This window comes from Lepus europaeus, chromosome 3 (genome assembly GCF_033115175.1).
Source record: "Lepus europaeus isolate LE1 chromosome 3, mLepTim1.pri, whole genome shotgun sequence".
In the NCBI taxonomy this organism is placed as follows: Eukaryota; Metazoa; Chordata; class Mammalia; order Lagomorpha; family Leporidae; genus Lepus; species Lepus europaeus.
This window is the reverse complement of record NC_084829.1, coordinates 67,346,457-67,373,376: the sequence shown is the minus strand read 5'-3', so window position 1 is coordinate 67,373,376 and position 26,920 is coordinate 67,346,457. Positions and strand designations below refer to the sequence as shown.

The 26,920-nt window shown below is 38.3% G+C and overlaps 1 protein-coding gene across 1 annotated transcript in view; it reads right to left on the bottom strand.

Annotated features, from left to right (window-relative positions):
• Positions 1-1,256: 1,256 nt before the first annotated feature.
• The window catches only part of COL19A1 (collagen type XIX alpha 1 chain), a 415,287-nt gene continuing 389,623 nt past the window's right edge, over positions 1,257-26,920 (bottom strand). Inside the window, exons 48-50 of the mRNA XM_062187570.1 lie at positions 15,577-15,705; positions 1,537-1,614; positions 1,257-1,384 (exon numbers count right to left, since the gene is read on the bottom strand). Of these exons, the coding sequence (XP_062043554.1) occupies positions 1,257-1,384; positions 1,537-1,614; positions 15,577-15,705 (335 nt within the window). The remainder of the gene's footprint in view (positions 1,385-1,536; positions 1,615-15,576; positions 15,706-26,920) is intronic.

Sequence of the window (26,920 nt, the reverse complement as noted above, 5' to 3'; positions counted from 1 at the left end):
CATCCTCATTTGTTTTCAGCCAACACTTTCCCTAAATAACATACAAGCAGGCAATGAACATTCCCTTTAGTAGTTTGGTTGATGACTGTTGCATTTTTGCTTCCTTGGAAGATGTAGTTTTGAAATGAGTGTTAACTCTTTGGTCTGTGTGCAGGCTGCAGGTTCGGTCCTATGGTTTTCCCTTATCGTGCTCCTGCTGCAGCCTTGCAAGAAAGACCATTTCTCCTTGAGAGCTTTTGGGTTTCACCTTGTCAGTGCATGTTTGCTAATATCACCCTTTCATCTTCTAGGGATTGTAAATCCCATTCTTGGTTTTGATGGCCGTTTCTTGTTATAGAGTCCGAGGGTGATGAGGTCAGAAGGAGGCTGGATGAGAGGGGTCCAAAGTTCTTGCCAGGCCAGTTAAGCTTCAAGAGTACCAAAGACAGCCTGGTGCCTTCACTATCCAACACTGCTTAGGGGAAATAGTTTCCTGTTTTTACCAAATGGGAAACACAGTGATGGGACCACAGAATGTTAAGTTTTGCTCGTGGAACTTCTATACAATCGGAATTCGTTCCTTTTCATGCAGTATGTGTTTAGGTCAGTGCCAATAGCTTTGAATATAGCTCATGATAAAGAATTAAAAAAATCATTTCAGTAGTTTGTTATCGTATTTTTGGATATCGTGTTATTTTCTGATAAAATAGTCTCCTGTATTTTTTCCAAAGAATGAAGTTCTTATTGCCTATCTACTTTTTGGCTGAAGTAGGATGGTATAAGAATTCTCAAGTTGTAAAAAACAGAAAACATTTAACAGGAGCAATGCACGATAGCAAAAAGGGTAACAAAATTTTTAGCAATGATAATAAATTTAAACACAAAAGAGTCTGAAACTTTAAAATTCAGAAATCAAAGGCCAACCACATGTTGAGTCTATGAAATGTACATCATTGTAAGACTACCAAATCATAAAATGAAACTTCTTTCTGAAGAAGAGCTGATAAGATTTGTTTGTGTATTTCATATAATACTTCGAACAAAAATCACAGTAATGGTGAAGCAAAACCTATGGAATGAATTTGGAAAAAACCTAAAAATGCTCATCTGAAATTAGTATAGGATTTAAACTGCTGTTTTTAATGTCTGGCCTACACCAAAAAGAAAAGAAAAGGAAAAAAAGCAACCCACACATCATGAGTGAGGTTTGCCAGTATCAAGATAGCTTCAATAGCAAGAAGGTGTCACTAGGAGCCAAATCTTCCACAGGTGTTTGTTCATTTCCCACCTGTCTGCTGATGGGCAGGAGACACAGGATATAGGCAATCTTCTGGGTTGCATCTTCCACTGGGTCCTGGGGGGCCTTGGGGTCCTGGGACACCTGGTGATCCTGGCAAACCCAGAGCTAACAAAATAAAAGACCCCATTAGAATGCAGACCACACATGGCCCTCTCTTCTTGACATGGATTACCCACTTTGACATAGAAATCCCATAGGGGAGAAGCCATGATTCCCATTCTTAGAGGCTTGGGCTGTGAAGATATGAGCCTTGTTACCTGCAGTTCCAGGAAGTCCTGGACTCCCTGGTAGCCCAATTCCAGGTTCACCTCTTTCTCCCTTCTGTCCTCGGTAGCCTAAGAGAAATATTAAAAAAGGATACAAAAAGTAAGTGTTCTACAGAAAATACACACATACAAGAACCATTTTCTGACTGATGTTTATGTGATTCATTCACTTAAATAGTATACTAGCTATTGTTTTGATGTTAAACATATATGTTAAACAGCATAGGTACACGAAAGAAATCGAAGACCTTAAAAATAAGCAACTATAAGAAGTTCCAGGTAGCCACACTCTTGACAGATTTTTGGCACTGAAAATGATGTCTGTATAAATCAACCCTTCAGGTCTACATTCGCTTGGGTGTGACAAGGTGAGTGAGGAGTCCTCTTCAGTAGGAATTCTGACTGAAAGCTAGGTGCAGACTAAAATATACTAAAAAGGGTTCTGCTTCCCATAAGGACAAGATAATGTGACAAGAATCTACACTGTAGTCCAAGAGTTAGACAATGAAGGAAAAAAACTCATGATTTTAATCAAGCAAGAATATAAATGAGTCAATTCACCCCAAGTCAAATCCTTGTTTAAATTACTGATTGTAATAACATGATATCCTTTTTAAGAAAAACCTGCAGTCCCATGGTTTAACACATTACTTTGTAAGTCTGATGGGCTGGGGGCTTCCATAATGCCAAAAAATAAGAGGAAATTGTGGGGTCCTCCCACATACACTTCAGCAACTTAAATTTTTAACAAAAATGAATTGGTTTTGAGACCTATGTGGACATTAAGATAAATCACCGATTCTTGAATATGGTTGTCGTTGCATGGGCTAGAATAATAGAGAAATCTGTGCCTCTAGGGGCCCTTAGCTTTGCCTTAAAAAGAAGTATAAAGCACATTTATCTGTGCTTCACATATTGGCATTCATGTCATACTTTGAAGAAAAGGTTCTGTGTTCTAAGATTCAGGGATGGGAAGTAGAGTTTTAATTTCCACCTTTTTCATAGTTACAACAGTGGCTTAAAAATTTCTCCTAGACCCAAATGTACAAAGCAATCAAGTAGAATCAGCAAGGATGTTAAGGAGGAGAGCTTCCCAGCAGGAAATAGTGGTCTTAATTCAGTTGTGCCTTTTCATGAAAGTGTTATTACAGAAGAACATGGCGTGAGGGAGAAAGATAATGCTCCCTAGAAAGAGTACCTATATTAAGCTATTTGCCTTTATTGCCTAGAATTAGACATCAATTTTGGGATCTGTTTTGTCCATATCTAAATGATAATAGTATTACCTGAGTAAATTTAGTGATGTAATTACCCCACAGTTAGTTATTTCCTTTGGAGATGTGACCTGAACATGAATGTGAAAGTAGTGGGAAAAGAAGTATGGTAAGGAAATATCTGGCTTATCAGAAGTAATTTATTTATGTCTGTATTTTTATTTGGAAGGGAGAGAGCGAGTGAGAGAGCATGCTCATCCACTGATTTACTCGCTAAATTCCTACAACAGTTGAGGCTGGGCCAGGCTGAAGCCAGGAGCATAGAACTCCATTAGTGTCTTCCATGTGGGTTGCAGGGACTCAGGTACTTGAGTAATCAATCACTTGCTGCTTCCAGGATATGCATTAGCAGGAAGCTGGAGCGGAAGCACAGTACCAGAACTTAAACCAGGCACTGTAATGGGGGATGCAAGTGTCTCAAGCAGTGGTTTAACCCACGGTGCCCACAATACCTACACCAGTAAGGAAGTATTTGAAGTAAATTAAGGAAATACATGAAAGACTTCACACATATACACTGGAAAGTATGTTAAGTAGATACACAGATTTAAAATATTTCCAGGATTTCTTTGTTGTAAGTGTCCTTCATTTAACATAAGTGAACAATAAGGAAAAGTGTACTGGGGTCATTTGAAAGCATGTTCCAAACCTATTAAACATTTCTAGAGTAAAGTAACATTATCTCAAGTTTATTTGATAATCAACCCAGAATTCACTTACATAAAGATTGTAAAAGTTGACTGTTACATTTTTCACTTTGTGTTTCTGTGTGGGTACAAACTGTTGAAAGCTTTAATACATGCTAAATTGATCTGTATATTAAGATAATTGAAAATGAATCTTGATGTGAATGGAAGGGGAGAGGGAGCGGGAGAAGGGAGGGTTGTGGGTGGGAAGGAAGTTATGGGGAGAAAAAAGCCATTGTAATCCATAAGCTGTACTTTGGAAATTTATATTCATTAAAGAAAAGTTATAAAAAAAGTTGACTATTAGGATATCTCAGTTAAGATCATAGACTAAAAAATGAGGAAGATATATTAATTTATGATTAACAAGATTGTAACAAAATTACAAATGAATACACCTGCTAAAACTATCCAGTTTAAATTTAGTTCTTATTTGAATGCAAAAATATTATTTCACATTAATTTCAGCATATAAAATCACAAAACAATGGTCATTTGTATAATAAGACAATATTTACCTTTTTCTTATCAAATCTATTTCTGTGAACAAATTTAGTTTGTGTTCAGTAGTTTAATAATACCCTATTAACAGATAAAGCAATTGAATTACACAAATACAGGAAATACTTCCACCCTTGAATTTTCTAATAAGTTCATTCATTATGAAGGCTGCCATGAAGCATTGGGGCCTTGTTTTATAATTGCTTTATAACTCAGCTTCAGTTAGGAATGCTAACACAGTAACAGTTTTACCTTTTTCTAAAATGATTCATTTCTTCGGGGCAGATCTCTTTTGAAATTGAGAAGAGACCTATTTGCAAACAAATGTATTTCCACAGACTTTAAGTGTACAAGTACAGAATGCTACCACTGTGCTGATGTAGAACAAGAAATCAAACAGCAGCAATGAACTCATCTGAAGCTCACATGGGTACTAGTCATTGAGAAAGTCAGTGCTTGATGATAGACCGTATTTATCTCTAGCAAGGAGATTTTAGATTCGATGGCAGGGATTTATTTCTAAGGTAAGTCTGTGGCCCGCAAAGAGGTTCTGTTGGCCTTTGGGGAGGAATGTTTTCATCTGTGGTGCCCACTGTCTCATGACTTAGAAATTGTTTAGCCTCCCTAGCTCCACTCCACCAACTGACAGCAGCACCCTTCAGTATTCTGATGCACTCCCACATCTGCCCATTACCAAAGGCTACTGCTGACGCATTTGAAAGGTTGAATCTATACCCTTCATGTAAACTACCCTGTGGGTCACCAGTTTACAAATAACAAAAAGTTTTTCTTTGTTCATAAACCATCAAAGGCTAAACTTCAGAAGTTTAAAAATTAGAACAACTACTCCCAATATCACTCTTTTAATAAAACTGACGGTGGGCACATGGAGTGCTTGCATCTGAGTTTTCTCATAATTCCACTTGTGGGGCTCTTTCTGAAATTACCAGGGCTTTCAAATGTGGTGTCTATTCTTCAGCGTCCCCCCATCAATTGAGTTTATTTTTAAATTTTTCATTAACATGGAATATCTGTATAATTTTATGGGGTATAATATTTCAATAGGTATGCACAGCACAAACCAATCTGATTAAGCAATTTGCTCTTCTGTTTCCTTCATTGTGAGCTATTGTTACCCCATGCTTTGGCACCAGATTGCATTATCTTATGTGACTGCATTTTGGTTTTCATTTTAAAAGTTAAAATGTTCTTGCTGCATTCATCTAAGAAAATAGGGTGCTGGGAAAATTCATCTCGCAGTTTATACAGGGCAACTCAGAGGATCATGCATCATGGGACTTTTTTCTTTTTAAAAGTTTCACTCTTAATTGATACACAATAATTATGTATGAAGCACAGAGTGGTATTTTGCTTCTTGTACACATTATGTAATAATGATGTTTAGCAAATCCATCACCTCAAACATCAATTTCTTTGTGCTCAGAATGTTCAAAATTCTCATTTTAGCAGAATTTTGTTAAGTCTAGTTACTGTACTGCACAATATCACAGCAGAATTTATTTTTCCTAATGAACTATACTTTTTTACCCATGGCCATACTTTCTGAATTCCCCCCCTCCCTCATTGACAGGCAGAGTTAGACAGTGAGAGAGTGAGAGTGAGAGAGAGAGAGACAGAGAGAAAGGTCTTCCTTCCATTGGTTTACCCCACAAATGGCCACTACGGCCCGGCGCGCTATGGCCGATCTGCAGCCAGGAGCCAGGTGCTTCCTCCTGGTCTCCCATGCGGGTGCAAGGGTCCAAGCACTTGGGCCACCCTCCACCACACTCCCAGGCCACAGTAGAGAGCTGGACTGGAAGAGGAGCAACTGGGACAAAATCCAGTGCCCCAACTGGGACTAGAACCCAGGGTGCTGGCGCTGCAGGTGGAGGATTAGCCTAGTGAGCCACAGCGCCGGCCTGAATTCCCCCCATTTTTTAACCTCCCCAACTTCTATAAACAATAAGGGTGATAAATACACATACACTTATCTATGTATCTGTTAGAAAAAATTACATATAAGAAGGAAGACACTTAGGATACTCACAAAGATTCCCAACAAGGGCTGCATTAAATACTAATATCTACAGATGATGTCTCTATATGGATATATATATCTACGTATCCACAGCAGAGCTTTTCTCTGCAATCTTGGGCTTCTCTGGCTCCAGTGTGGCACATTTTTGCTCACCCCCCTCCCTAGGCACCTTAGCCATCAGGTCCTATGCTGCAGACCTGAGAAAAGAATGAAGAACACCAAGGAAAGCTCTCTGCTCCAAGCCTAGTGGGCAGTCAAATTAGAACTCTACAGGATGGTTATAGCTTTCTTGAAATGCTTTTGAATGAAATTAGATATCTATCAGGGTTGGCATTTGCAGTTAAAATGTCTTTAGGGAAACCTGCATCCAGCGGGCCTGGGTTCGAGTCTGCATATACTCTTGATTCAAGTTTTCTGCTAATGCAGGCTCGGGAGGTAGCAGGTAGAAGCTCAAGTGCTTGGGTCCCTGCCACTCATGTGGGAGACATGAATTGAGTTCCCAGCTCCTTTCTGGCTTTGGTTTGGCCTAAAGGAGTGAACCAGTGAATGGGCACTTTCTCTGTCTCTTTGCCTCTGAAATGAATTTATTTAAAAAGATATCAACTTGTATGTATGTCTGTATGTGAATTTAGGAAAAATGCAAACAAGGCAACTCAGAACCATAATGGTATCTATTCTTTTTAAAATTTACTTATTTATTTGACAGGTAGAGTTACAGAGAGAGGGAGAAACAGAAAAGTCTTCCATCTGCTGGTTTATTCTCCAAATGGCCACAGTGACTGGAGCTGGGCCTATCTGAAGCCAGGAGCCAGAAGCTCCCTCTGGGTCTCTCATGTGGCTGCGGGGACCCAATCACTTGGGCAATCTTTTACTGCTGTCCCAGACCATAGCAGAGAGCTGAATTGAAAGAGGAACAACTGGGATATGAACTGGCGCCCATGTGGGATGCCGGCACCACAGGCAGATACTACAGCACCAGGCCCAATAGTCTTTTTAAAAAAATCAGTGTGCTCAAAGAGTATCCACAGAGGCCAGCATTAGGAACAGTGGGTAAAGCCACTGTCTCTGATGACAGCATCTCATATGGGAGCCAGTCACTGTCCTGGCTGCTCCACTTCTGATCCAGCTCCCTGCTAATGGCCTGGGTAAAGCACCCTACCACCCACATGGGAGACCCAGATACAGCTCCTGGCTTCCGTCTGGCCCAGTGTTGGCCATTGCAACCATCTGGGGAATGAACCAGCAGATGGAAAATATCTCTGTCTCTTCCTCTCTCTGTGTAACTCTAACTTCCAAATAAATAAATCTTAAACAAGCAAAAACAAAACAAAACAAAACAAAAAACAAACAAACAAACAAACAAAAACCACCACAAAGAGCATCACCACCTCCCTTTTCCAATGGAATCAGGTTCTTCTAGACGTCTCATGTCAATTTCCTCATGGTAGTCTATGTGACTCCTGCCTCAGAGCAGGTACTTCATGAGACCTCTTCATGTTTTGTCCTTCTCTAGTGATAAGAAGGTATTACAGGACTCATTCCACAGTGTGCATTTCAAAACAAAACACCTAATTTTACTTGAAATGGATTTCTTTCCTGGTAAATATTGAAAAAAAAAATTTCTCCGTCAGGAATTTCAGAAGAGCCACTGTCAAACAAAACTCATGATTGGGCAGAACCCTGGTAGCTGCATTTCCTTCTCCGTTCGGTGCTGCACTTCTCAAACTCCCAGGTCAGCGCTTCTCAAACTCTCTCCTGCCACGTGGGGACTGACTCAGTCGACGGCCTTTGAGGGTTGCATAGTCACCAAGACAGCAGCTTTATGTACGTTTCTCTTTCCTTTTCAAGAAAACATTTCCACCGAGCAGAGAAAAGCTTTGAAGTAACTTTTTCTGAGCACTTCACACTATTTATCCATCAGAGAAGAACCCTTCAATCCATTATGCACTCCTAGAAGAGGCACTGAAAAAGCAGTTTGTGGGTTTTTTTTTTTTTTTTACTTTCGTTCAATAAGGTTTCTCTGTGTCATTAGAATTACCAGCACAGTGCAACCATAGACAAGGATTCCTTAAAAAAATGCAGCCTACTTTTTGCAGATTTTATGCTATGTTGATAAAAAAAAATTTAACAAATACTTAGAAGACTGAGGAGACAAATACTTAGAGTGAAGATATGTCTAATGTCAAAAACCCTATGGTGGGGCAAAACAAAAGTTTTGTCAATTTTAGTAAACTCTGATTTATAAACATCAGAAAATCATATGGGGAAATCTTTCAAATTCAGGTGCTGCATCCAGAAGCTGTATCAGGATTTCTACAATGTCCTCTTGGCAGAGCAGCAGATAAAACTCATAGAAATCCTTTTGAAAAGGAAAGGCAAGTCAAGTGGTGAAAGATGTCTTTTTTTCTAAAAGTTTCACTCATACCAATAACTCAGAATTGCCTCTGACCAAAAGTTTCCCAACTGTGCCCTCCCAACACTGATGAGGATGCTGGTGAGAGCTGTTCGGATGGAACAGGTGAGTCCAGTTCCAAAGCCATTTTCCTGGAACATCCCAACTTTGTACTATTCTTATTTTCTCAGAGTACCACATTTTGAAGAATCTCTAATTTTTCTCCTGTTGGCATTACCAATTTATTTTTCATGTGATCTGAGGCATCATACATCTTCATATGGGCTTTCAAAATCTTTGTTCTAGGCTTACATTCTCTGACTTCAGACAAACCAAGCTAGTGAAAGATAGTCATCACCCATTCTTGACCCAGGAGTATACACACAGAAGGCTCCATAGGCTCTACACTGCCTGCCAATCTTACCTATATTCTAAGAGAAGGGTAGAAAATACGTTTAGTTTAAAAAAGTCAAAGTTACTTTTAATATTGTGCTACCTAAACCAAACAACTTGTCAGTCATGACTGTAAGTTAGGAACCTAACAGAAGCTGTTATTGTTGACTGAAGACCCGTTTTTCTTTTAGATGAGAGAGGACATATTAACCACCTTGGGACACTATCTACAGAAAACAATGCTTAATATAACAGACAAGCAGTAGAAAGGAATGAACCAATGAAAGAAAAATAATTCACTGCACATACAGATTTGGACTATATAACTATGTGATTTTTGTGTTGACTTCCTTTTCTTTTTCTCCTTCATACAATTTACTTTTGGTTATTTCAAGCAAAGTACTTGAGTTTTTCCATGGTAATACGTGAGCTTATCTTCCATGATACACACTCCCTGGTTTTAATATTTCATTGTCAGATAGAAAATCTTCTTAACTAGGCTTATTTGGCCACTTTGCTGATTGTTTCTTAACTATATTTCTTCAAAATAGAAATAACTTGGAGTCAAGTTATATGTAAGATCATCTCTCTTGTCAAGTTGTTATAAGTGAAACAAAATGTTTTGCCAGTCTAAGTGAAGTTTGGCTTTAAAAACTTTAGAAATCAAATTAAGAATTCTTTAAAGCTCAAAAGTTATCATCTCCAAGTTCTGTTAGAATGATTCTAAAAATTCTCAAAAACATATTTTGGGGGTCTTGATGTGGTGTATCGGGTAAGGCTGCCGCCTGCAGTTCTGGCATCCCATATGGGCACTGGTTTGAGACCCAGCTGCTCCACTTCTGATCCAGCTCTCTGCTATGGCCTGGGAAATCAGTAGAAGATGGCCCAAGTCTTTGGGCCCCTGCATCCATGTGGGAGATCTGAAAGAGGCTCCTGGCTTTGGATTGGCCCAGCTCTGGCAGTTATAGCCATCTGGGGAGTGAACCAGCAGGTGGAAGACCTCTCTCTCTCTCTGCCTCTCTGTAACTCTCCCTTTCAAATAAATTAAAGTTTTTTTTAAAAAAACCATATTTTGGACAAGTGACTAATACAGTCTTATAAGGGTCTTTTCTCAGTTTAAGACACTAAGATGGTGACTCATATTGTCTAACACCAAAAATGAAGCACAAACAACTCTAAAATTCCTAGATAATAACAATATATGAATAACATTATTGCTGTTACTGTTCTCATTTATTTTATTACTAAAATGCATTTGGGGGGTGGGCATTTAGCCTGGTGCTTAAGACACTGAGTGGGACACTTGTATCCGATATTGGGGTGCCTGAATTTGATTACTGGCTCTAGCTCTTTACTCTAGCTTTCAGCTAGTATAGATCCTGAGAAGTGCTGATGGCTCAAGCGACTGTGTCTCTCTGCTACCCACATGGGAGACCTGCACTGAGTTATGGTTCCTTGCTTAGGCCCATTATAATACAGCCTGGTCTACTGCAGAAGTTTGAGGAGTATACAGACTGATAGAAACTCTGCCCCCGCCCCCCGCCAGCGTCTCTCATATAAAAAAAGTAATGCATTTAGAATAGCAGTTATCAGTTTTAAATTTGATGCATAGTTAATAATCTATTTCTGGGATTTAAAATATTGAGACATGCTGTCTAGTATTCCTGCATCTATACAGAGGGCTCCTGGCTAAGAAGGGCCATCTTGCCAGGGTAAGTTGAAAGGATGCTGCTTCAGCTACCAACACTGGCTTCCTTGATTGAGGAAAAATTCCACAGTCCCCACTGGCTTTGACTCTAATCTGGAGAGGCGGCAGGGGCCTTGGTGACTACTCTCCTCCATCAAGGGAGGCCACATTGCTTCCTTTCCTTCCCCCACCAAAATCTCAGGCTGTGATGGAGCTACAGCCAAAGCTGTCCTGAATTGGGGACAGGAGGTAGTCCTGCTGCTGTTGGAGGTAGTTGGGTCTAAGGATGGGGCAGCTTGCAGAGTGGAGAGTGGACCCTGTGACTGGGAATTCTGAGCATAGGCTACAGAGCTAAGAGGGTTGTGGGTTGCACCTGGGTACCCATGCACCTGCATGGTTGGACAGTGGAGATTCAGAGCTCCCTGCATGCTGGAGATGGATCTCACGGAAGGGTGGGGGACACATTGTGGGGTGGGTTGGTGCTGTGGATGGTGCATGTACCTGGGTGGGTGAGGTGCACTTAGCACTGTGAGCTCACTCCATGCTGTGAATCAGCTGGATCACCCTGGAACAGAGAAGAGCTGGGACTCTGAACACAGAAGCAGGCTTCAACATCCCCTCACCTCATTGTACTTAGAGGCGCTCCAACACATCCATCAGGAGTGTCACTCTGGACTCTTGCCCAGCCACAAACCATGGCCAAAGCTTTATGTTCCCACCATGCAAATACCCCAGGAACTCAAGAGTAAGCCTTAGGCACTCCACCAAGCCTCAGAAGCTTGTTGCCAGGAAAAAGTCCTTCATTAACAATGGTAAAATACTGGGATCTTTTTTCAATTAACTTTATATAGATATGATTAACTCTATGCTACGTAAAGAGTTCAACATATAATATGAAGAAGAGAAAAGAAACAGAAAGAAAACAAAAAAGGAAATACAAAATACAAAATAACAATAAAAACTATCAACAGTCAGGACAAGAGCTATTTAAGTCTCACTGTTTCTAAAAGTGTCAACTGCTGAAATCTGTACTTAACATAGAGTTGGTTCTCTGTATTTAAAATTAAACTAAAAATGAACCACAATGAAAAAGGGGATGGGAGAGGGAGCAGGAGGTGGGGCAGGAGTCTGGGTGGGAGGGTGGTTATGGGGGAAAGAACCACTATATTCCTAAAGTTGTACCTATGAAAAATGCATTCATTAAATAAAAGCTTTAAAAAACAAAAACACAAAAAATCCCCAAAAATGATAATAGTAAAAATAAAAATCCTCCATAATAGATGGTAACAAGAGATTCCCTAGATGCAGAAAAATCAATGTAGAAACAGAAAAAACATAAACAAGGAATTCATTCCGACTCCCCAAAAGGAACACAATAATACATTACTTCTTTGCAAGAAGAGGAGACTGACAAAATGCCATCCAAAATAATTCAAAGGAATGATTGTAAAGTTATAAAAAAACAAAGAAAAAGAGTTAAATGAAATAAGGAAATATGTACATGACATGGATGAGAAATTCTGCAGAGAGGGTATCTAATCTACAGCCAACTTATATTTGATCAAGGATCTAAAACCAATTCCTGGAGTAAGGACAGTCTATTCTACAGAATATTCCATCCCACAGCTACAGAATACACATTGTTTTCAACAGTGCATGGAACATTCTCTAGGATAGATCATATACTAGGCCTTAAAACAAATCTCAAAAAAACTTTTTAAAAATGGTATCATAGACCACAATTGAATGAGGTTGGAAATTAACAACAAAAGAAATTCTAGAAAACATACAAATTCATAGAGACTGAACAACACATTCCAGAATGAACAGTGGTTCATAGAAGAAATCAAAAGGGAAATAAAAAATTCCTAGATATGAATGAAAATGAAAATACAACATATCAAAACTTATGGGATTCAGCATAAGCAGTGTGAAGAGTAAAGTTTATGGTAAAAATTACCTACATCAAAAATTTGGAAAGTTCAAATAAATGATCTAACAATGCATCTCATGGATCTAGAAAAAGAACAAACCAAACCCCAAAACTTTTGGCAGGAAAGAAAGAATAAAAATCAGAGAGGAAATAAACAAAATTGAAATAAAAAAAAAACTACACAGGAGCTCAGTGAAATAAAGAGCTAGCTTTTTGAAAAAATAAGCAAAATTGATAAGCCATTGGTGCAACTAATCAAAAAAAAAGAAGACCCAAATTAGCAAAATCCAAGATGAAAAAGGAAATTTTACAACTGAAACCACAGAAATACCAAGAAGTAGGAATTCAAATAGCTATAGGCCAATAATTTGGAAAGTCTAGAAGAAATGGATAAATTTCTGGATATTTATAATTTCTAAAATTGAAGTACAAAGACATATAAAACCTGAATAAACCAATAACAAGAACTGAGATTGAGTCAGTAATAGAGTCAACAAAGAAAAGCCCAGGACCAGATGGCTTCACTGAGGAATTCTATCAAACTTTTAAAGAAGAACTAATACCAATTCTCCTCAACCTATTCAAAACAATTGAAAGAGAGGGACCCCTTTCAAACTTATTCTCTGAATCCAGCATTACTTTAATTCTAAAACCTGAGAAAGATACAACAATAAAACAATAGACCAATATCTTTGATGAACATAGATGCAAAAATCCTCAACAAAGTACTAGAAAATAGAATACAGCAACACATAAAAAAGATCATCCACCAAGACCAAGTGGGATTTATCCCAAGGATGCAGGGATGGTACATTATATGCAACTTAATAAGCATGATAAATCACAACAAAATGAAGCATCAAAACACATGATTATCACAATAGATGCAGAGAAAGCATTTGATAAGATACACAATCTTTTCTTGATAAAAGACATAAGCAAATTGGGTATAGAAGGAACATACCTCAACATAATTAAGACAATGTCTGACAAACACTCAGCCAGCATCATATTGAATGGCAAAAAGCTGATCTAAGATCTGAAACCAGACAAGGATGCCTACTATCACCACTATTATTCAATGTAGTTCTATGTATAGGGGAACCAAAAGACTCCACTAAGAGGATACTAGAACTCATGACAATTTGGCAAAGGTGGAGGATATAAGATCAACACACAAAAATCAATAGTACTCTTACATGCCAACAACACTGTGGTTGAGAAAGAATTTATAAGATCAGTCCCATTCACAGTACCTACAAAATTTTTAAACATCTTGTGATAAATTAAACGAAGGATGTTAAAGATCTCTACAATAAAAATTACAAAACATTAGTGGAAGACATAGAAGACCAAAGAAGTGGAAAAACCTTCCATGTTCATGGATTAGAAGAACTAATGTCATCAAAATATTTACATTATCCAAAGTAATTTTCAGATTCAATGCAATTTCAATCTAAATACCAAGGACATTCTTCACAAATCTAGGACAAGTAATCCTAAAATTAATACTGAAAAACAAAAGACCCCACATAGCCAAAGAATCTTAAATAATAAAAACAAAGCTGGGGGCGTCATAATACTAGATTTCAAGAAATCCTGCAAGGCTGTTATAATCAAAACAGCCTGGTACTAAGAGAAAAATTGATATGCAGATCAGTGGAACAGAACAGAAACCCAGAAAGTAACCCATGTATCTACAACCAACTATCTTTGAAAAATGAGCTAAAATTATTCCCTGAAGAAAGGATAGCATCTTCAATAGCTGGTGTTGGGAAAATTGGATTTCTACATGCAGAAGTTTGAAACAATACTTGTACTCTACACCCTATACAGAAACCAACTCGATTTAAACCTAAGACCTGCAGCCATCAAATTACTAGAAGAAAACATAGGTAAAATGGTGTAAGACATTGTCCTTAGCAAAGACTTCTTAAACAAGACCCCAGAAACACAGGCAATAAACACAAAATAGACAAATGGGATTACATCAATCTAAGAAGCTTCTTCACAGTAAAGAAAGTTATTAAAGCGTAGAGACAACAGAAGGAATGGGAGAAAATATTTGAAAATTACATATCCAATAAAGGATTAATATCCAGAAAATATAAGGAGCTCAAGAAAGTCAACAACAGCAAACCAAACATTGCAATTAAGAAATGACTAAAGGCCATACGAAGGAGTGCTCAGGATCGTTAGCCATCAGGGAAATACAAGTAAAAAGCACAATGAGGTATCACCTCATCCCCGTTAGAATGACTACCATCCGAAAATAAAAAACAAAAATGAAAAGAAAAAAACAAATTGCTGCCCAGAATGTAGAGAAAAAAGTACCCTAATACACTGTTAGGGGGAATGCAAATTCATATAATCATTGTGGAAAATACTATGGCGAGTTCTCAGAAAACTAAAAATTTATCTATCATATGACCCAGCTAGCCCATTCCTGGGAACATATCCAAAGGAAATGAAATTGGCATAGGAAAGAGATGTCTGCACTCCTATATTTATACTAGTTCAATTCACAATAGCTAAGACATGGAGTCAACCTAGATGCTCACCAACTGATGATTGGATAAAGTAAATGTGGTGTATATATACAAAAAGGAATATTAGTCAAAAATGAAGGAAATCCTGACTTATGCAACAAAATGAATGTAACTGGACATCACTATGCTACGTGAAATAAACCAGACCAAAAAGGACAAATATCACATATTTTTATTATTTGTGGTAGTAAATATATACAGAGTATAAAAATTGTGTGGATACCATATCATTTGGTACGCAGTTATTAATATTGCTTCACTGAATCATACCATACACTCTTCTTTTGCACGTTAGAAAGAAAGAAATGGTAAGGGGGAGAATAGTGAGTATATCTGGGTCCTAGTAATGTTTTGGTCTTAATTTTGGTGTTGCTTACGAGTGTGATCAGAGGACAAAAAGATTCATTTATCTGTATATTTATGTTCATTTCTTGGTATGTATACTGTATTTCAATTAAATGCTCAAAAATCAGACTTTTATATGAATTCCTTTTATGTATTTTACATATATTTATGTATCTATGATTAATACTGAGGGTTAAAATATTGGCAAACAAATAATATACTTGAAGACTTACCTTGGGGGCCAGGATCTCCTGGTGGCCCAGGTAACCCATCCTTCCCTGGTGGGCCAGGTCTCCCATGTGCTTGAGCAGCTAGCATTGCAGCAGGCAACTTGAGCTGAGATAGGAACACAGCCATCCTCTCTTCATTTATGAAAGAAAAAAATAATATATCACATTAGAAATATTGCTGTCAAAAATTTTTCAAAAATGAGTTGATGTAGTTAAAAAATTCAGTGTTTAATGTATGCACATTCATTTATCAACTTGTCTGACTGCTGAGTTGTTACAATGAAATACATAAAATTGACTGCACAAAGTTGTTTGACTATAGATGCAGACTTGCTTGTTTCTCAGAGGGTCTGAGAATTTTCAGTGGTTCTGAGAGGAGTGAACTTGCAACTGACTATTCAGTTCCAGTTGAGCCTTCAGATGATTGCGGCCCTGACCTACATTCTGGGTGCAATTTCACTATAGAGCCTGAGCTAGAGTCACACCACCAAGCAACCCTTCAAGTCCTTGGCCTATAGAAATTGTAAGCTAAAAAATTTTTGTTGTTTTAAGGCACTAAAGCTTATAGATATTGTTGCTATGTGGCAGTAGATAATTCATATAGCACATAACAGTTGGTATTCTTTAACAGCATTTCTTTATTAATAAAAGATTATTTATTGAAAAGATTATCATTGGTTCCATATTTTACATGATTTTGCTGTTTAATCACTACAGTGGGCAAATATTGTGCTTTATCAATAGCTAATTTTTACTTTTTGAAGACAACATATCATAAGCCCTCATTGTTATTCATGTTTTTCTTGTTGGATTTCCAATTACTGAGTCTGTTATTCAGTCAAGATTTCCAATAGAAAGGATGTCTAATTTGACCAAAGAAAAAAAAATCAGCACTGGTACAGATGAACATCTTCTCTAAACTGCAATTTTAGAAGCCATGAGAACAACAAAATCCTTCTACATATTTATGTGAACCTGCAGAAAACATTGAAACTAAGAACACACCAATAATGAGGAACTGACAAATTAACCAGCACATTTACAATTCAATAAATACAACAAAATCTTCTGTAAGCTTTGAGTGGTGTAATATTTATGAACTTAATATTTGCTAAATTAACAATGATGTTTTCTCAAGGAATATATCATTGTCATTTGCCCCTTTTTGTTCCTCTACAGCCTGAAATATTTCATTTGGGTTCTGAAGAAAATGCCCAGGAGTTAAGCAAGCATTAATTAAAGGTAGTTAAGATCAGCTCCATCATTAGGTCATGAGGAGTTGCCATAGTAGCATGCAACTAACAATACTTAGAGAGTTATTAATAAGTCACAATGCTTTTATATGAAAGTGATATACATCTCAAACTCTTAAATGAGATATAAACATTATTAAATATATTATTTATATAAATTATATATTTATAAATTTATAGTATATAAATTATATAAATATAATATAAACATTATTAAATATTAAACATTCTTTGTGAGCAGAACTTTAAATTAGGGATTTTGTAGTTTCTGTATTAAGTGCTCTTATTTAGGAATCATGGAGAGACTTGCATTTAAATAAGAATTATTATCTATATTTGATATGTCCCATATACTATAAGGATTATCTGATAAGCTTTAGCAGTCCAGTAGTAGTGTGATATAACAGACTTCAAATCTATCATATAAATATAAGACACTACTTCTCAGAAGTACTTTTTTGACTAATCACTGTACAATTATACTTATCATTATTAAATTCTTGGCTTTTAAACCCATATAGAACATTGTTCAGTTATATTTTACCTCAAAAGCATAGCATATCCAATATTTCACTACTACATGGAATTAATGTTTGTTTAAATCATTGAGTCATTGAAGTTTCATTATAAATACAATCTATTATTATTTGATTCTTTATTTAAATTTTCTTTGTTTATATTTTATAAACACAACATTTAAAAATCTAACATATGGATAGCTAGGTTTAAAACAGAAAATCACAGCAGGTTGTATCCTTGACACTGAAAACTAGTTACTCTGTTTTCGTTTCACACAACTTCTTCAAAAAGCAAATTCTCTTAGAAATTCAAATTATTTCATTTGCAAAACTTAGACATAATCCTTCAAGTGTACATGTTGGGTTTTACAAGAATCTTTCAAGTAAAAAAATCCGGTCTGGGATTGGTACAAATCTTCCAGAAAAGTTTCTTATTCATATATGTGGTGTTTGTTTTGTCGTTGAAGACCAAATGACAGCAACATACTAGAGATGACAGGTGTTAGGTAAAAAAAAAAAAAAAGACCACATCATATAGACTTGTAAAGAGGCACTTTGATTTTTTTCAGTCTTTTTACTCAGTTCAGTTCATTTAGTTGAACTGCAAAAGCATATTTCACTTAAATATACTTATATTTCTTATAACTTTTTTGATAAACAGCAAATTACTTCTGAATAAAACCTGTTTTCCTGTGGGGTTTCAATTTTTAAAAATCACTTAAAAACAATATAGACCCTTCTCCTGAAGAGAGTAAAACATACTTTTTTTGACACAGAATTATGAAGGGAAGAACATTAGCTGTAGCTACCCTAAGAGTAGTCACCCCACACTCCCACTCTGAAGTCACAAAGTCAGTGGAACAGAAACATTACAGCACCCACAGGGCTAGAATCTTTGGCTGCCATCTGAGGACAATTGTAAAAAAATGGGGATCTGATAGAGGCTGGTCCCGAAGAGTGATGCTAAATTACTCACCTTCCAGTTAAACTTTTACTACCTGACTATCTTAGATATTTGGTTGATGCTAATACATTTTTTCCAGGAACTTAACAGATCAAACAAATAGGCATTTAACATATAGTCAATTTGCAAATCATTGTGTTGAATACAACATCTTACTAGGTAATTTATAATAAACATAAAAGTCAGTGAGTGATCAATTTGAAACTTTTCATGTTGACTGTCTTTCACTTAAAAGATAATATATTTCACTAAAATTTTCTTAATTTGATACATAACTCTTTGAAATCATTCAATGTCAAAACAGAAATTCACAGTGCTAATTTTTTCTCTTTAGTGTTGGACTTGGATTTACAAGTGCTTTCCTTCATGTTATTTGTAGCATTTTTAGCAAAAAAGAAAACTGTTTTAAATAATTACTTCTAGCTGTAAGTGATCTAGCTTTAAGACGCATTCAGAAGTACTCGTTTAGCATAAAGGTAATTACCTCTTCCAAACCCTAACCTAATGTTCTATAATTTAAAATAATATGCTTTTGAGCATTTAAATGAACTATAAAGGCTCATATTCTTAATTGATTTTCCTCTGTTTTCAGGAATCTTTAGTCAATTAAACTGTTTTTGGCTATGCTTTCTAATGAGGCAAGAAATGAAAGAATTTAGATAGAAGCAGCCGTAAAACAAATGTACATATCCATTTGCCAAGGCAAAACCACAGCAGTCATTCTACATGAAACCAATGGATTAGCTTCCTTGGAGAATGGGTTCATTCATTTAACAGACATTAATATTAATGTGATGATAAACTATATTATACTAAGGAGGAAGAGATATTAGGATGTCACCAGGCCCATGTCTACTTTCTGTTTAATGGATAGAATTTTAAAATATTTTCAAAGAGAGAAATTCATCTTTTTCTACTATTATCCATTCAAATGTTTAATTGCCTATTTTCTTGATACAACTTCAACTTATTTTCCTTTGTTACTCCATTATGGAAACAGTATTCAATGAGTATTTCCCTTGTGAAGTCATTCATATATTTGAATATATTGTTATCTCTTAGTCTTCAGATTAAAAAGCTTTTACTTACAGATTGGTAATACATTTTCTTAATCACTTTTTGGTTCCATCATTACAGTACTTTTCCATATGTCTTAAATGTGGAAACCAAAATTAGATATGGTTTTACCCCAAGGAGTAAAAAAGTCAGAAGAGTAATTTCTTGTGTTGCCTTAATTTTATTTTTTAGTCTCATTTAACTGTTTACTAAACAGGATCACTTGGCAGATTCATATTTATTTTGTGGTTTGTCATGACCCAAAAGTTATTAATAATGTATTTATCTCTGGCCCAATTCTTTATCTTTGTAAGCATGGTACTTTGAAAATGATGGAATGGGTGAAGATGGTGGATTGAAAAATATCTTCTTTAACTATCTCCTGAATCCCTACAAAACAATAGTGAGATATTTTTAAAGGTATAAAACCACAAAAATATGGAGGATATGAAAGGAGACAATAGAAACAGAATTTTGAAAGATGAAGTTAATTGAGTACTAGGTTATAACTAAATAGGAGTAAGAAGTTCTGGAGTTCTATTATGTAGTATGGTAACAACAGTAAGGTTAATGTACTATACATTTCTCTCTTTAAAAAATATTTATTTGAAAGAATTACAGAGTGAAAGTCACACAGAGAGAGAGAGAGAGAGAGAGAGAGAGAGAGAGAGAGAAAGAGAGAGTGAAAGGCGAGAGAGAGACAAAGAGAGAGAGATTGAGAGAGATTGAAATCTTCCACTCACTTCCCAATCGGCCGTAATGGCAAGGGCTGGCACAGGCCAAAGCCAAGAGCCAGGAACTTCTTCCAGGTTCCCCACATGGGTGTAGGGGCCCAAGCTCTTGGGTCATATTCCACTGCTTTCTTAGGCACATTAGCAGGGAGCTGGAGCAGAAGTTCAGCATCTGACACACAAACATTGCCCACATGGGATGCCAGCCTGGCAGGCAGCAACTTTAACTGCTGTGCCACAACACCAGCCCCAGAATATTTCTCTATCAAAAAACCAGAAGATAGGATTTGGGATGTCTTTACCTTAAAGAAATTAGAAATGCTTGAAGAGATAAAGATATTTGCCTTGATTGGACATTGTCAAGTACATGAATGTAATGGGGGTACTGCATAGGGCCTCATAAGTTTGTTCAATTTTTTATTAAAATTTTGAACATAAAAACATTTTAAATTAAAAAATATAACAAATAATCTTAGAAATCCTGTTCTCTGAGCAGTGTCCCCTCCCCAACCCTAGCACAAGGCGTAAGGTTTGTAATCTGGAAAGGATAGGAAAATAGATTGTACGGGAAACTGACTCCTTTGAGACTTGGGCTTCGATGCTGAAAAAAGGACAACAAATGAATACTTTCGTGCTCAGTGCTGAGCTGGGAGCCAGGCAGGAGACACTGAGGAGGAATATGATCAGATGAAGAGGAGAGACTTTAATGGCACTGAAATTGAGAATCCCTAACTTAAAACCCAGCTAGTAACCCTGCAGTGAAGCTCGTGGCTGGCAAGCCCCACCATCCACTAACAACTTACAATCAAATATTGGAACCTGCTCTTATGATGACCAAACAAGGATTGCTGGACAATGCTGAAATCCTAGAAATTTAACAAAAGAATATCAAACACAGAAACAGGAAGAAACAAATTGGAAAAAACAAACTATGTTGGGGAAAATATTTCTAAAAGCTAAGTTTCTCCAATGATGCATATCTATCAGATGATGTGCACATACATGGATATGTGTATATATACATATAAAATTTAGCCTTAAATATAGGGAGGCAAGAGAAAGTGCTACAACCTTAAAACAAGAGAAGAAAGGAGATCATGTATATTCATGCATTCATATATACTCATGTGTATAATATGGCATCAATCCTTGCTCTATGAAGTTACCTTCCTTGAAAAGGACTTGGTCGATTGGTAAGTGAAATTGGAAATTTAATGTAACTTTGGAATGCATGTATGCCTGTGCATTGTGATTCTCCTGGAACCCAATCTTGAGACTGGTAGAAAGACACCTGCCCCCACAAAACGCTGAAGGAGGGCTTAGTGGCCTAAGGAACAGCTCAAAGTGTGAACTCTGTGGGGTGTTGTGTCGGTGGGGTCACTTGAGGAGCCTCAAAACTGCTCAAGATTTGGGTCTTGGTCTGTGGTTTCATTCGATCCCCTGAACACCTGGCATGATGCAGGGGCTTGACAGCAGGATCTCCTGACGACTCCCTTGAGCTGCCACTGACAGTCTGACTTGCTGAGCAGAGAGAACAGTGCCTGTGGCTGTAGATGCGCAGGGGTGCGTGGGGGCAAGGTAAGCCTTAGCTTCCATTGACAGAGTTTCTTCTCAAACTGCTAAGGGACAAGGGAGGCGGATGGGTGCTACTTTTCACATGACAAAATTAATCTTTGCTTTTAGAGAGAAAGCTTTCTGAAAAGGGGAACTGTGACCTTGGCGCCTTGTGATTTGTGTAAATGGAATCTTTCTTGCTAATGGTGTTCAGAAGCCATGGAAAAGGTGACTTCTAAGTGGAAAATTAAATTGCCCGAATTGAAATGATCTTGGGACAAATTAACTTAAGTGCTAAATAACTAAATTCTGGGTTTCAGGTACAATTTTGTTTGGAGGGAAGACAGTTTCGGTTGCCTGGTGTCAACAGAGATAAAAGGAGAGGGATATCACATGGGGAGTCTTAGAGAATAGAAGCTTCAGGAAAACAATTTCCTTTTGGGTTATGTTAGAACCTTGCCTTGAGGCTAAAACATCCGGGAGGGAGGGAGGTACCGGGGAGAGTGATGTCCAGCCACTCACCTGGATCTAGCCAGGCTGGAAGAGAGACAGTGAGAGAGACAGGGGAAAGGACAGAAGCCTGGGGAAGACTGCACCTGTCAGAGAGTGACTGAGGAAACAGGTGGTGCAGGGAACACAGCAGGGGAGGATGCAGACTTAGAAGAGGAGCTGCTCAGAAAGTGCAAGCCCGGTGAGCCTGTCCCAAGACAGGTGGAGAGTGGCCCCAACCCCTGACCTCCCTCCTGAGGAAACAGGCAGCTCTTCATGGCAGGTGCCACAGGATGGTCTGGGAGTAGCCACATAGAGCCTTCCTCTGTGGGGAGCAGTGGTGTCTCCTCTGTTGAATATACAGGACAGACTGCCAGAGGCCGCACCTTCATTCAGTGTCCCTGGGACTTGGAAAGCGAACATCTTGCTTAACACCTCATTTTTTTTCTCTGACAATGCTTAATCAGACATTTTCTGATTCTTTTATTTTCTTACATTTTCAATCAGCTTTCAAAAATTTGGACTGATGAAATCCTGAACTGCTAAATCTACACTTTCATCTAAAACCTTTTAAGAAATTGAAATTCATCATTAATGCTGGCCTAGACAAAAGCCAACTAATGATACCAGAGCCCATGGAAATTAAGAGTTAAAGGAGAACTTTAGATTTCAATTCCAAAACATGCATTTTCTGGTGTTTCCCCTCTCATGCCTGGGTCTACTAAAGGCATGGGTACTATGTGAGATCCTGGGTATCCTGTGCCCAGAACTATCTTCAAGGACATGCTACCTGTGCTGTCCCACAGGGCCCCATGCCCAGATGGGTCTCGTGCTGAGTTTAATGCTCTACTCTTCTATTTTAAAACTCTTAATCATTTTTGGACAAGGGCATTTGCTTTTTCCTTTCACACTGAGCCCTACTACAAAATTTGCAGCCACCTTGCTATTCTTCAATGTTTCCCTGGAGAGCTTGAAACATCTTTTTTCTCTCAGCCGATGCCGAGAGATCCATGTTGAGAGGGAATAAATGTTTGGATTGCAAAGATTAGAGCCTATCCTATGAAGCTTGATTTAAAGGTCAAAAAAAAAAAAAAAAGAAAAATTAGAGATTTCTAGATTTAAGGGTAATATTAAAATTGCAAAGAGAAAAACTGAGCTTAAGGAAAAAGCAGGCAACTACATTAATAAATTATCATTGAGAACAAAGTAAAGCTATTTAGTAGATATCAAGGTAAATTGAAATCAGTAGCATGGATTCAAGATCTTTAAAACATTTCTTTCTGTTCTATCACTGAACAGCTAAAAGTCCTCGTGTTACTCTGCTGCATTTCCAGTGCTCATGTGAAATAGGATGATGACCACCCAGTCACGGAGGTTTTGGCCTCTACTAGTTATTATTTTAAATGAGCAGGATGCATTCCTTATTGAGTATGGAGTGTCGGACTCCCAAAGACCCAGGATGGCCTTTAGGCATCTTGTAATCTTATTCCTTAAAAAAATTAACAATCTATTTTTGGCTTATGAGTGCTTAGCAATAGAGGTAGGTGCTTAGTAATGGAGGTAGGAACAATGATAGCCGAAGTGGATTTATTTGCTAAACACAAAAAGTTCCCACTTTATTAATCTTAGAATTGAGGGAGTGACATTGATTTTAGAGACAGAATCAAGTGATATCTTTGTGAACAGACAAAAATATATGGTAGATTTTAGGACAGCTATATAGATTCAGAGTTCACTAAACAATAGATTAATAGATGATTTACTAGTGGGCTGAAGGGCTTCTCTTCTTCTTTGCCCTGGCCTCTTGCCAGGAGGGGGGCTTGCTGTAGCCCTGTGCCTCCAGGGTGCATGGCCTTTGGGCCACCAGCCCTAGGCTTCCTGGCCTAGATAGATGCTCCTTCACGTGGCTGGTTCCTGGTGCTTGGTATGAACCCAGATTTACCTCTCTCTCTTAGATAAAGCTCTCACTCTCCTATGCATCTTTCTCACTAAATAAAAGCCTAAAATGTACCATGCTGCCTCGTTTATTGATGCCAGTATTTAGAATTCTTCTCTAAATATTAGGCAAGAAACATCTCAGGCTTATTACTATTGGGGATTTATTAATAGGCATATGGTGATATCGTATGGTACCCCAAATTCCAATAACATATGTGGCACCCCAGATGGCACTTCTGGGGAACTTTAAGGGGCCACATTTTCATATAATTTTTAGGGGTCCGTTTTCCGATATATGGCGACCATGAAGGGGCATAAAAATGTGAAATTTTTACAAAAGGATTTAAAATTTTTACGAAGGGATTTATAACATGTAAAATTTAAGAAGGGACTTCTAACATGTGAATTTTTAAGAAATTTTAAAACTAGGCAGCATGGTGGGAGCGGGCTTCCTGTGGTTTCTGACCCTATCTCTCTGCCTGCACCCTCTCTCTCCTCCATTTGGGTTGGTGCTTTCCCTGCATGCCTGTCCATGGGAATGCAGGGCTCCAAAGTGCCCGCCCTGATGGGTTGCACTCATGGACTTCACTGGGGAAGGGTGCGTCTTTTTCTTTGGCCCTGGTGCTGGCTACAAGGCAGGGATAGAATGGCCAGACTTGTGGTACGAAGTGGCCCCAGATCTGGGCACCGCGGGCGCCCTGGATCTGGCCTCCCAGTTTCGGGTCCGCTTTTAGGGTGACTCACAGGGAGCTGCACTTCCACCTTCGGCTCGAGCTAGCCCCCACTGGCTTGGAGTGTTAAGGCGACAGCCATAACACGTTCAAAATGGGCTGAGATCAGGGAGAGGATCCTAGTGTGGCAGTCGACCACATGGAGTGAGGCCCGAGCCACCCTGCCCTGGAGCAGAAGAAGCTTGCTCAGACAAAAAACAAGGGAGATTTTTTTTCTTTCTCTTTTTCTCTTTCATTTTGCTGGTAGTTTTCAAAAGGAAGGCATTGATTGGCTTTCTTTCACGGTTTCTGGCTTTAAGGACTTTGGTGGTGTTGCTAGTACAATATAATAAGAGATGAAATAGATTTACATGGAGGAAAAAGTCCTAATGATTCTAGATTGGCTAAAGTGTGTTTCAAAGACGATTTAAGCACTTTTCTAAGGTTAAGTTTTTAACTAGTTTCAGCAGTTTAAAAAGTTCTAAAACATTTCTCCTTGTCCCTGGGCCTCATCATACAAGCTTTCAATTGCTAATTTTGAGTTGCAGAACCTGTCTGGTTGCTTAGAAACGTGTTAGCATCAGGGAAGATGAGCTTTAAACATGGAGGACGCTCTACTTCTGTTGTGGAGGGTGGAACTTCTGCCCCACAGGAAGATAGGCAACAGACTCCGCCTCAAGATGGCAGCCCCCATGGCCTGCATGCTACATACCTGAGAAGCAATGTATATTAAATCATGTTATTATTTTAATTGGTTTATTTTCATGTCTGTGCAGGATTTTAACAGTCTGGAATGGTAATTTTCAGGCTGGGTGGTTTATTTTCACCTCTGAAGTAGGATTCTAATAGTCTGGAATGGTTTTTCTTAGACTGGTTGGTTTATATTTCCTTGGTATGATATATACACATTAAGATCTATAATAGGTATAGTAGCTCCAGGATGTTAGATTACTGGTTAGGGTAGATGATCAGAGATATAACTGGGCCAAAGCTTAGCCCTATTTACCTCCTGTCTCCCCAGGTTACAAGGTAATTTATCTATGGGTAGTTCTATACCTGCTCCTTTGGAGACTCCCTGGAAGATCTACACTTAATAATTGGGAGACCCTTCAACTAGATGGGATTAAGAAATTATAGCTAAAACAATGCATCCATGTAAAATGCTTAAGAATAATCTCATGAAGAGCTGTGTCCATTTTTATTTTCTCAGGTCCTACAGAGAGACTGTAAAGCTGTATAGCTCTACATGCATTCTTACAGACTTACTTCTTTTTTTCCTTTTGACAGGCAGAGTTAGGCAGTGAGAGAGACAGAGAGAAAGGTCTTCCTTCTGTTGGTTCACCTCCCAAATGGCCGCTATGGCTGGTGTGCTGCGCCGATCTGAAGCCAGGAGCCAGGCGCTTTCTCCTGGTCTCCCATGCAGGTGCAGGGCCCAAGCACATGGGTCATCCCCCACTGCCTTCCTGGGCCACAGCAGAGAGCTGGACTGGAAGAGGAGCAACCGGGACAGAATTGGCATCCCAACCGGGACTAGAACCTGGAGTACTGGCGCCGCAGGTGGAGGATTAGCCTAGTGAGCCGTGGCACCGGCCAGGACTTACTTCTAAGAGTACAGTTTAAAATTTGCTATGGGATCACAAATCCCCTGGGGCTAGATGGTAATGGTAACATCTTAAGTTTTAAAGTTATCATATAGGTGGGATTAAGTGTTAAAGTAATCATGTCTATAGGATTAAGTGTTTACTACTACAACTAATAAAGTTAAAGAGGAGTAAATGCTCCAACATGGGGAGTCCTTACAGCAGACTCATATAGCGGCAATCACTTTAAGTAGCAATCAGTGACCTCAAAATCAGCCCTAATGGCATACTGGTCTGGCTAGAAAGCCCACAAGAGCATTTCAGGCATGAATAGCCAGGACACTAGTGGAGAAAGTGTCCCTATGTGGAGAACCTCTGTGGGTGAGACCCCAGTGGAGAAGAGTGGCCATCAAAGAAGGGTGTACTTTTCTTTGGAGGGAGGAGAGAACTTCCACTTTGTGTATGGCCTTGTCTAAATACTGATGGAATTTGTGGAACTCAAAAGGCTTCCATGGCCTAGGCAGCTCATGTCAAATGCCTCGGGTGATAACTGA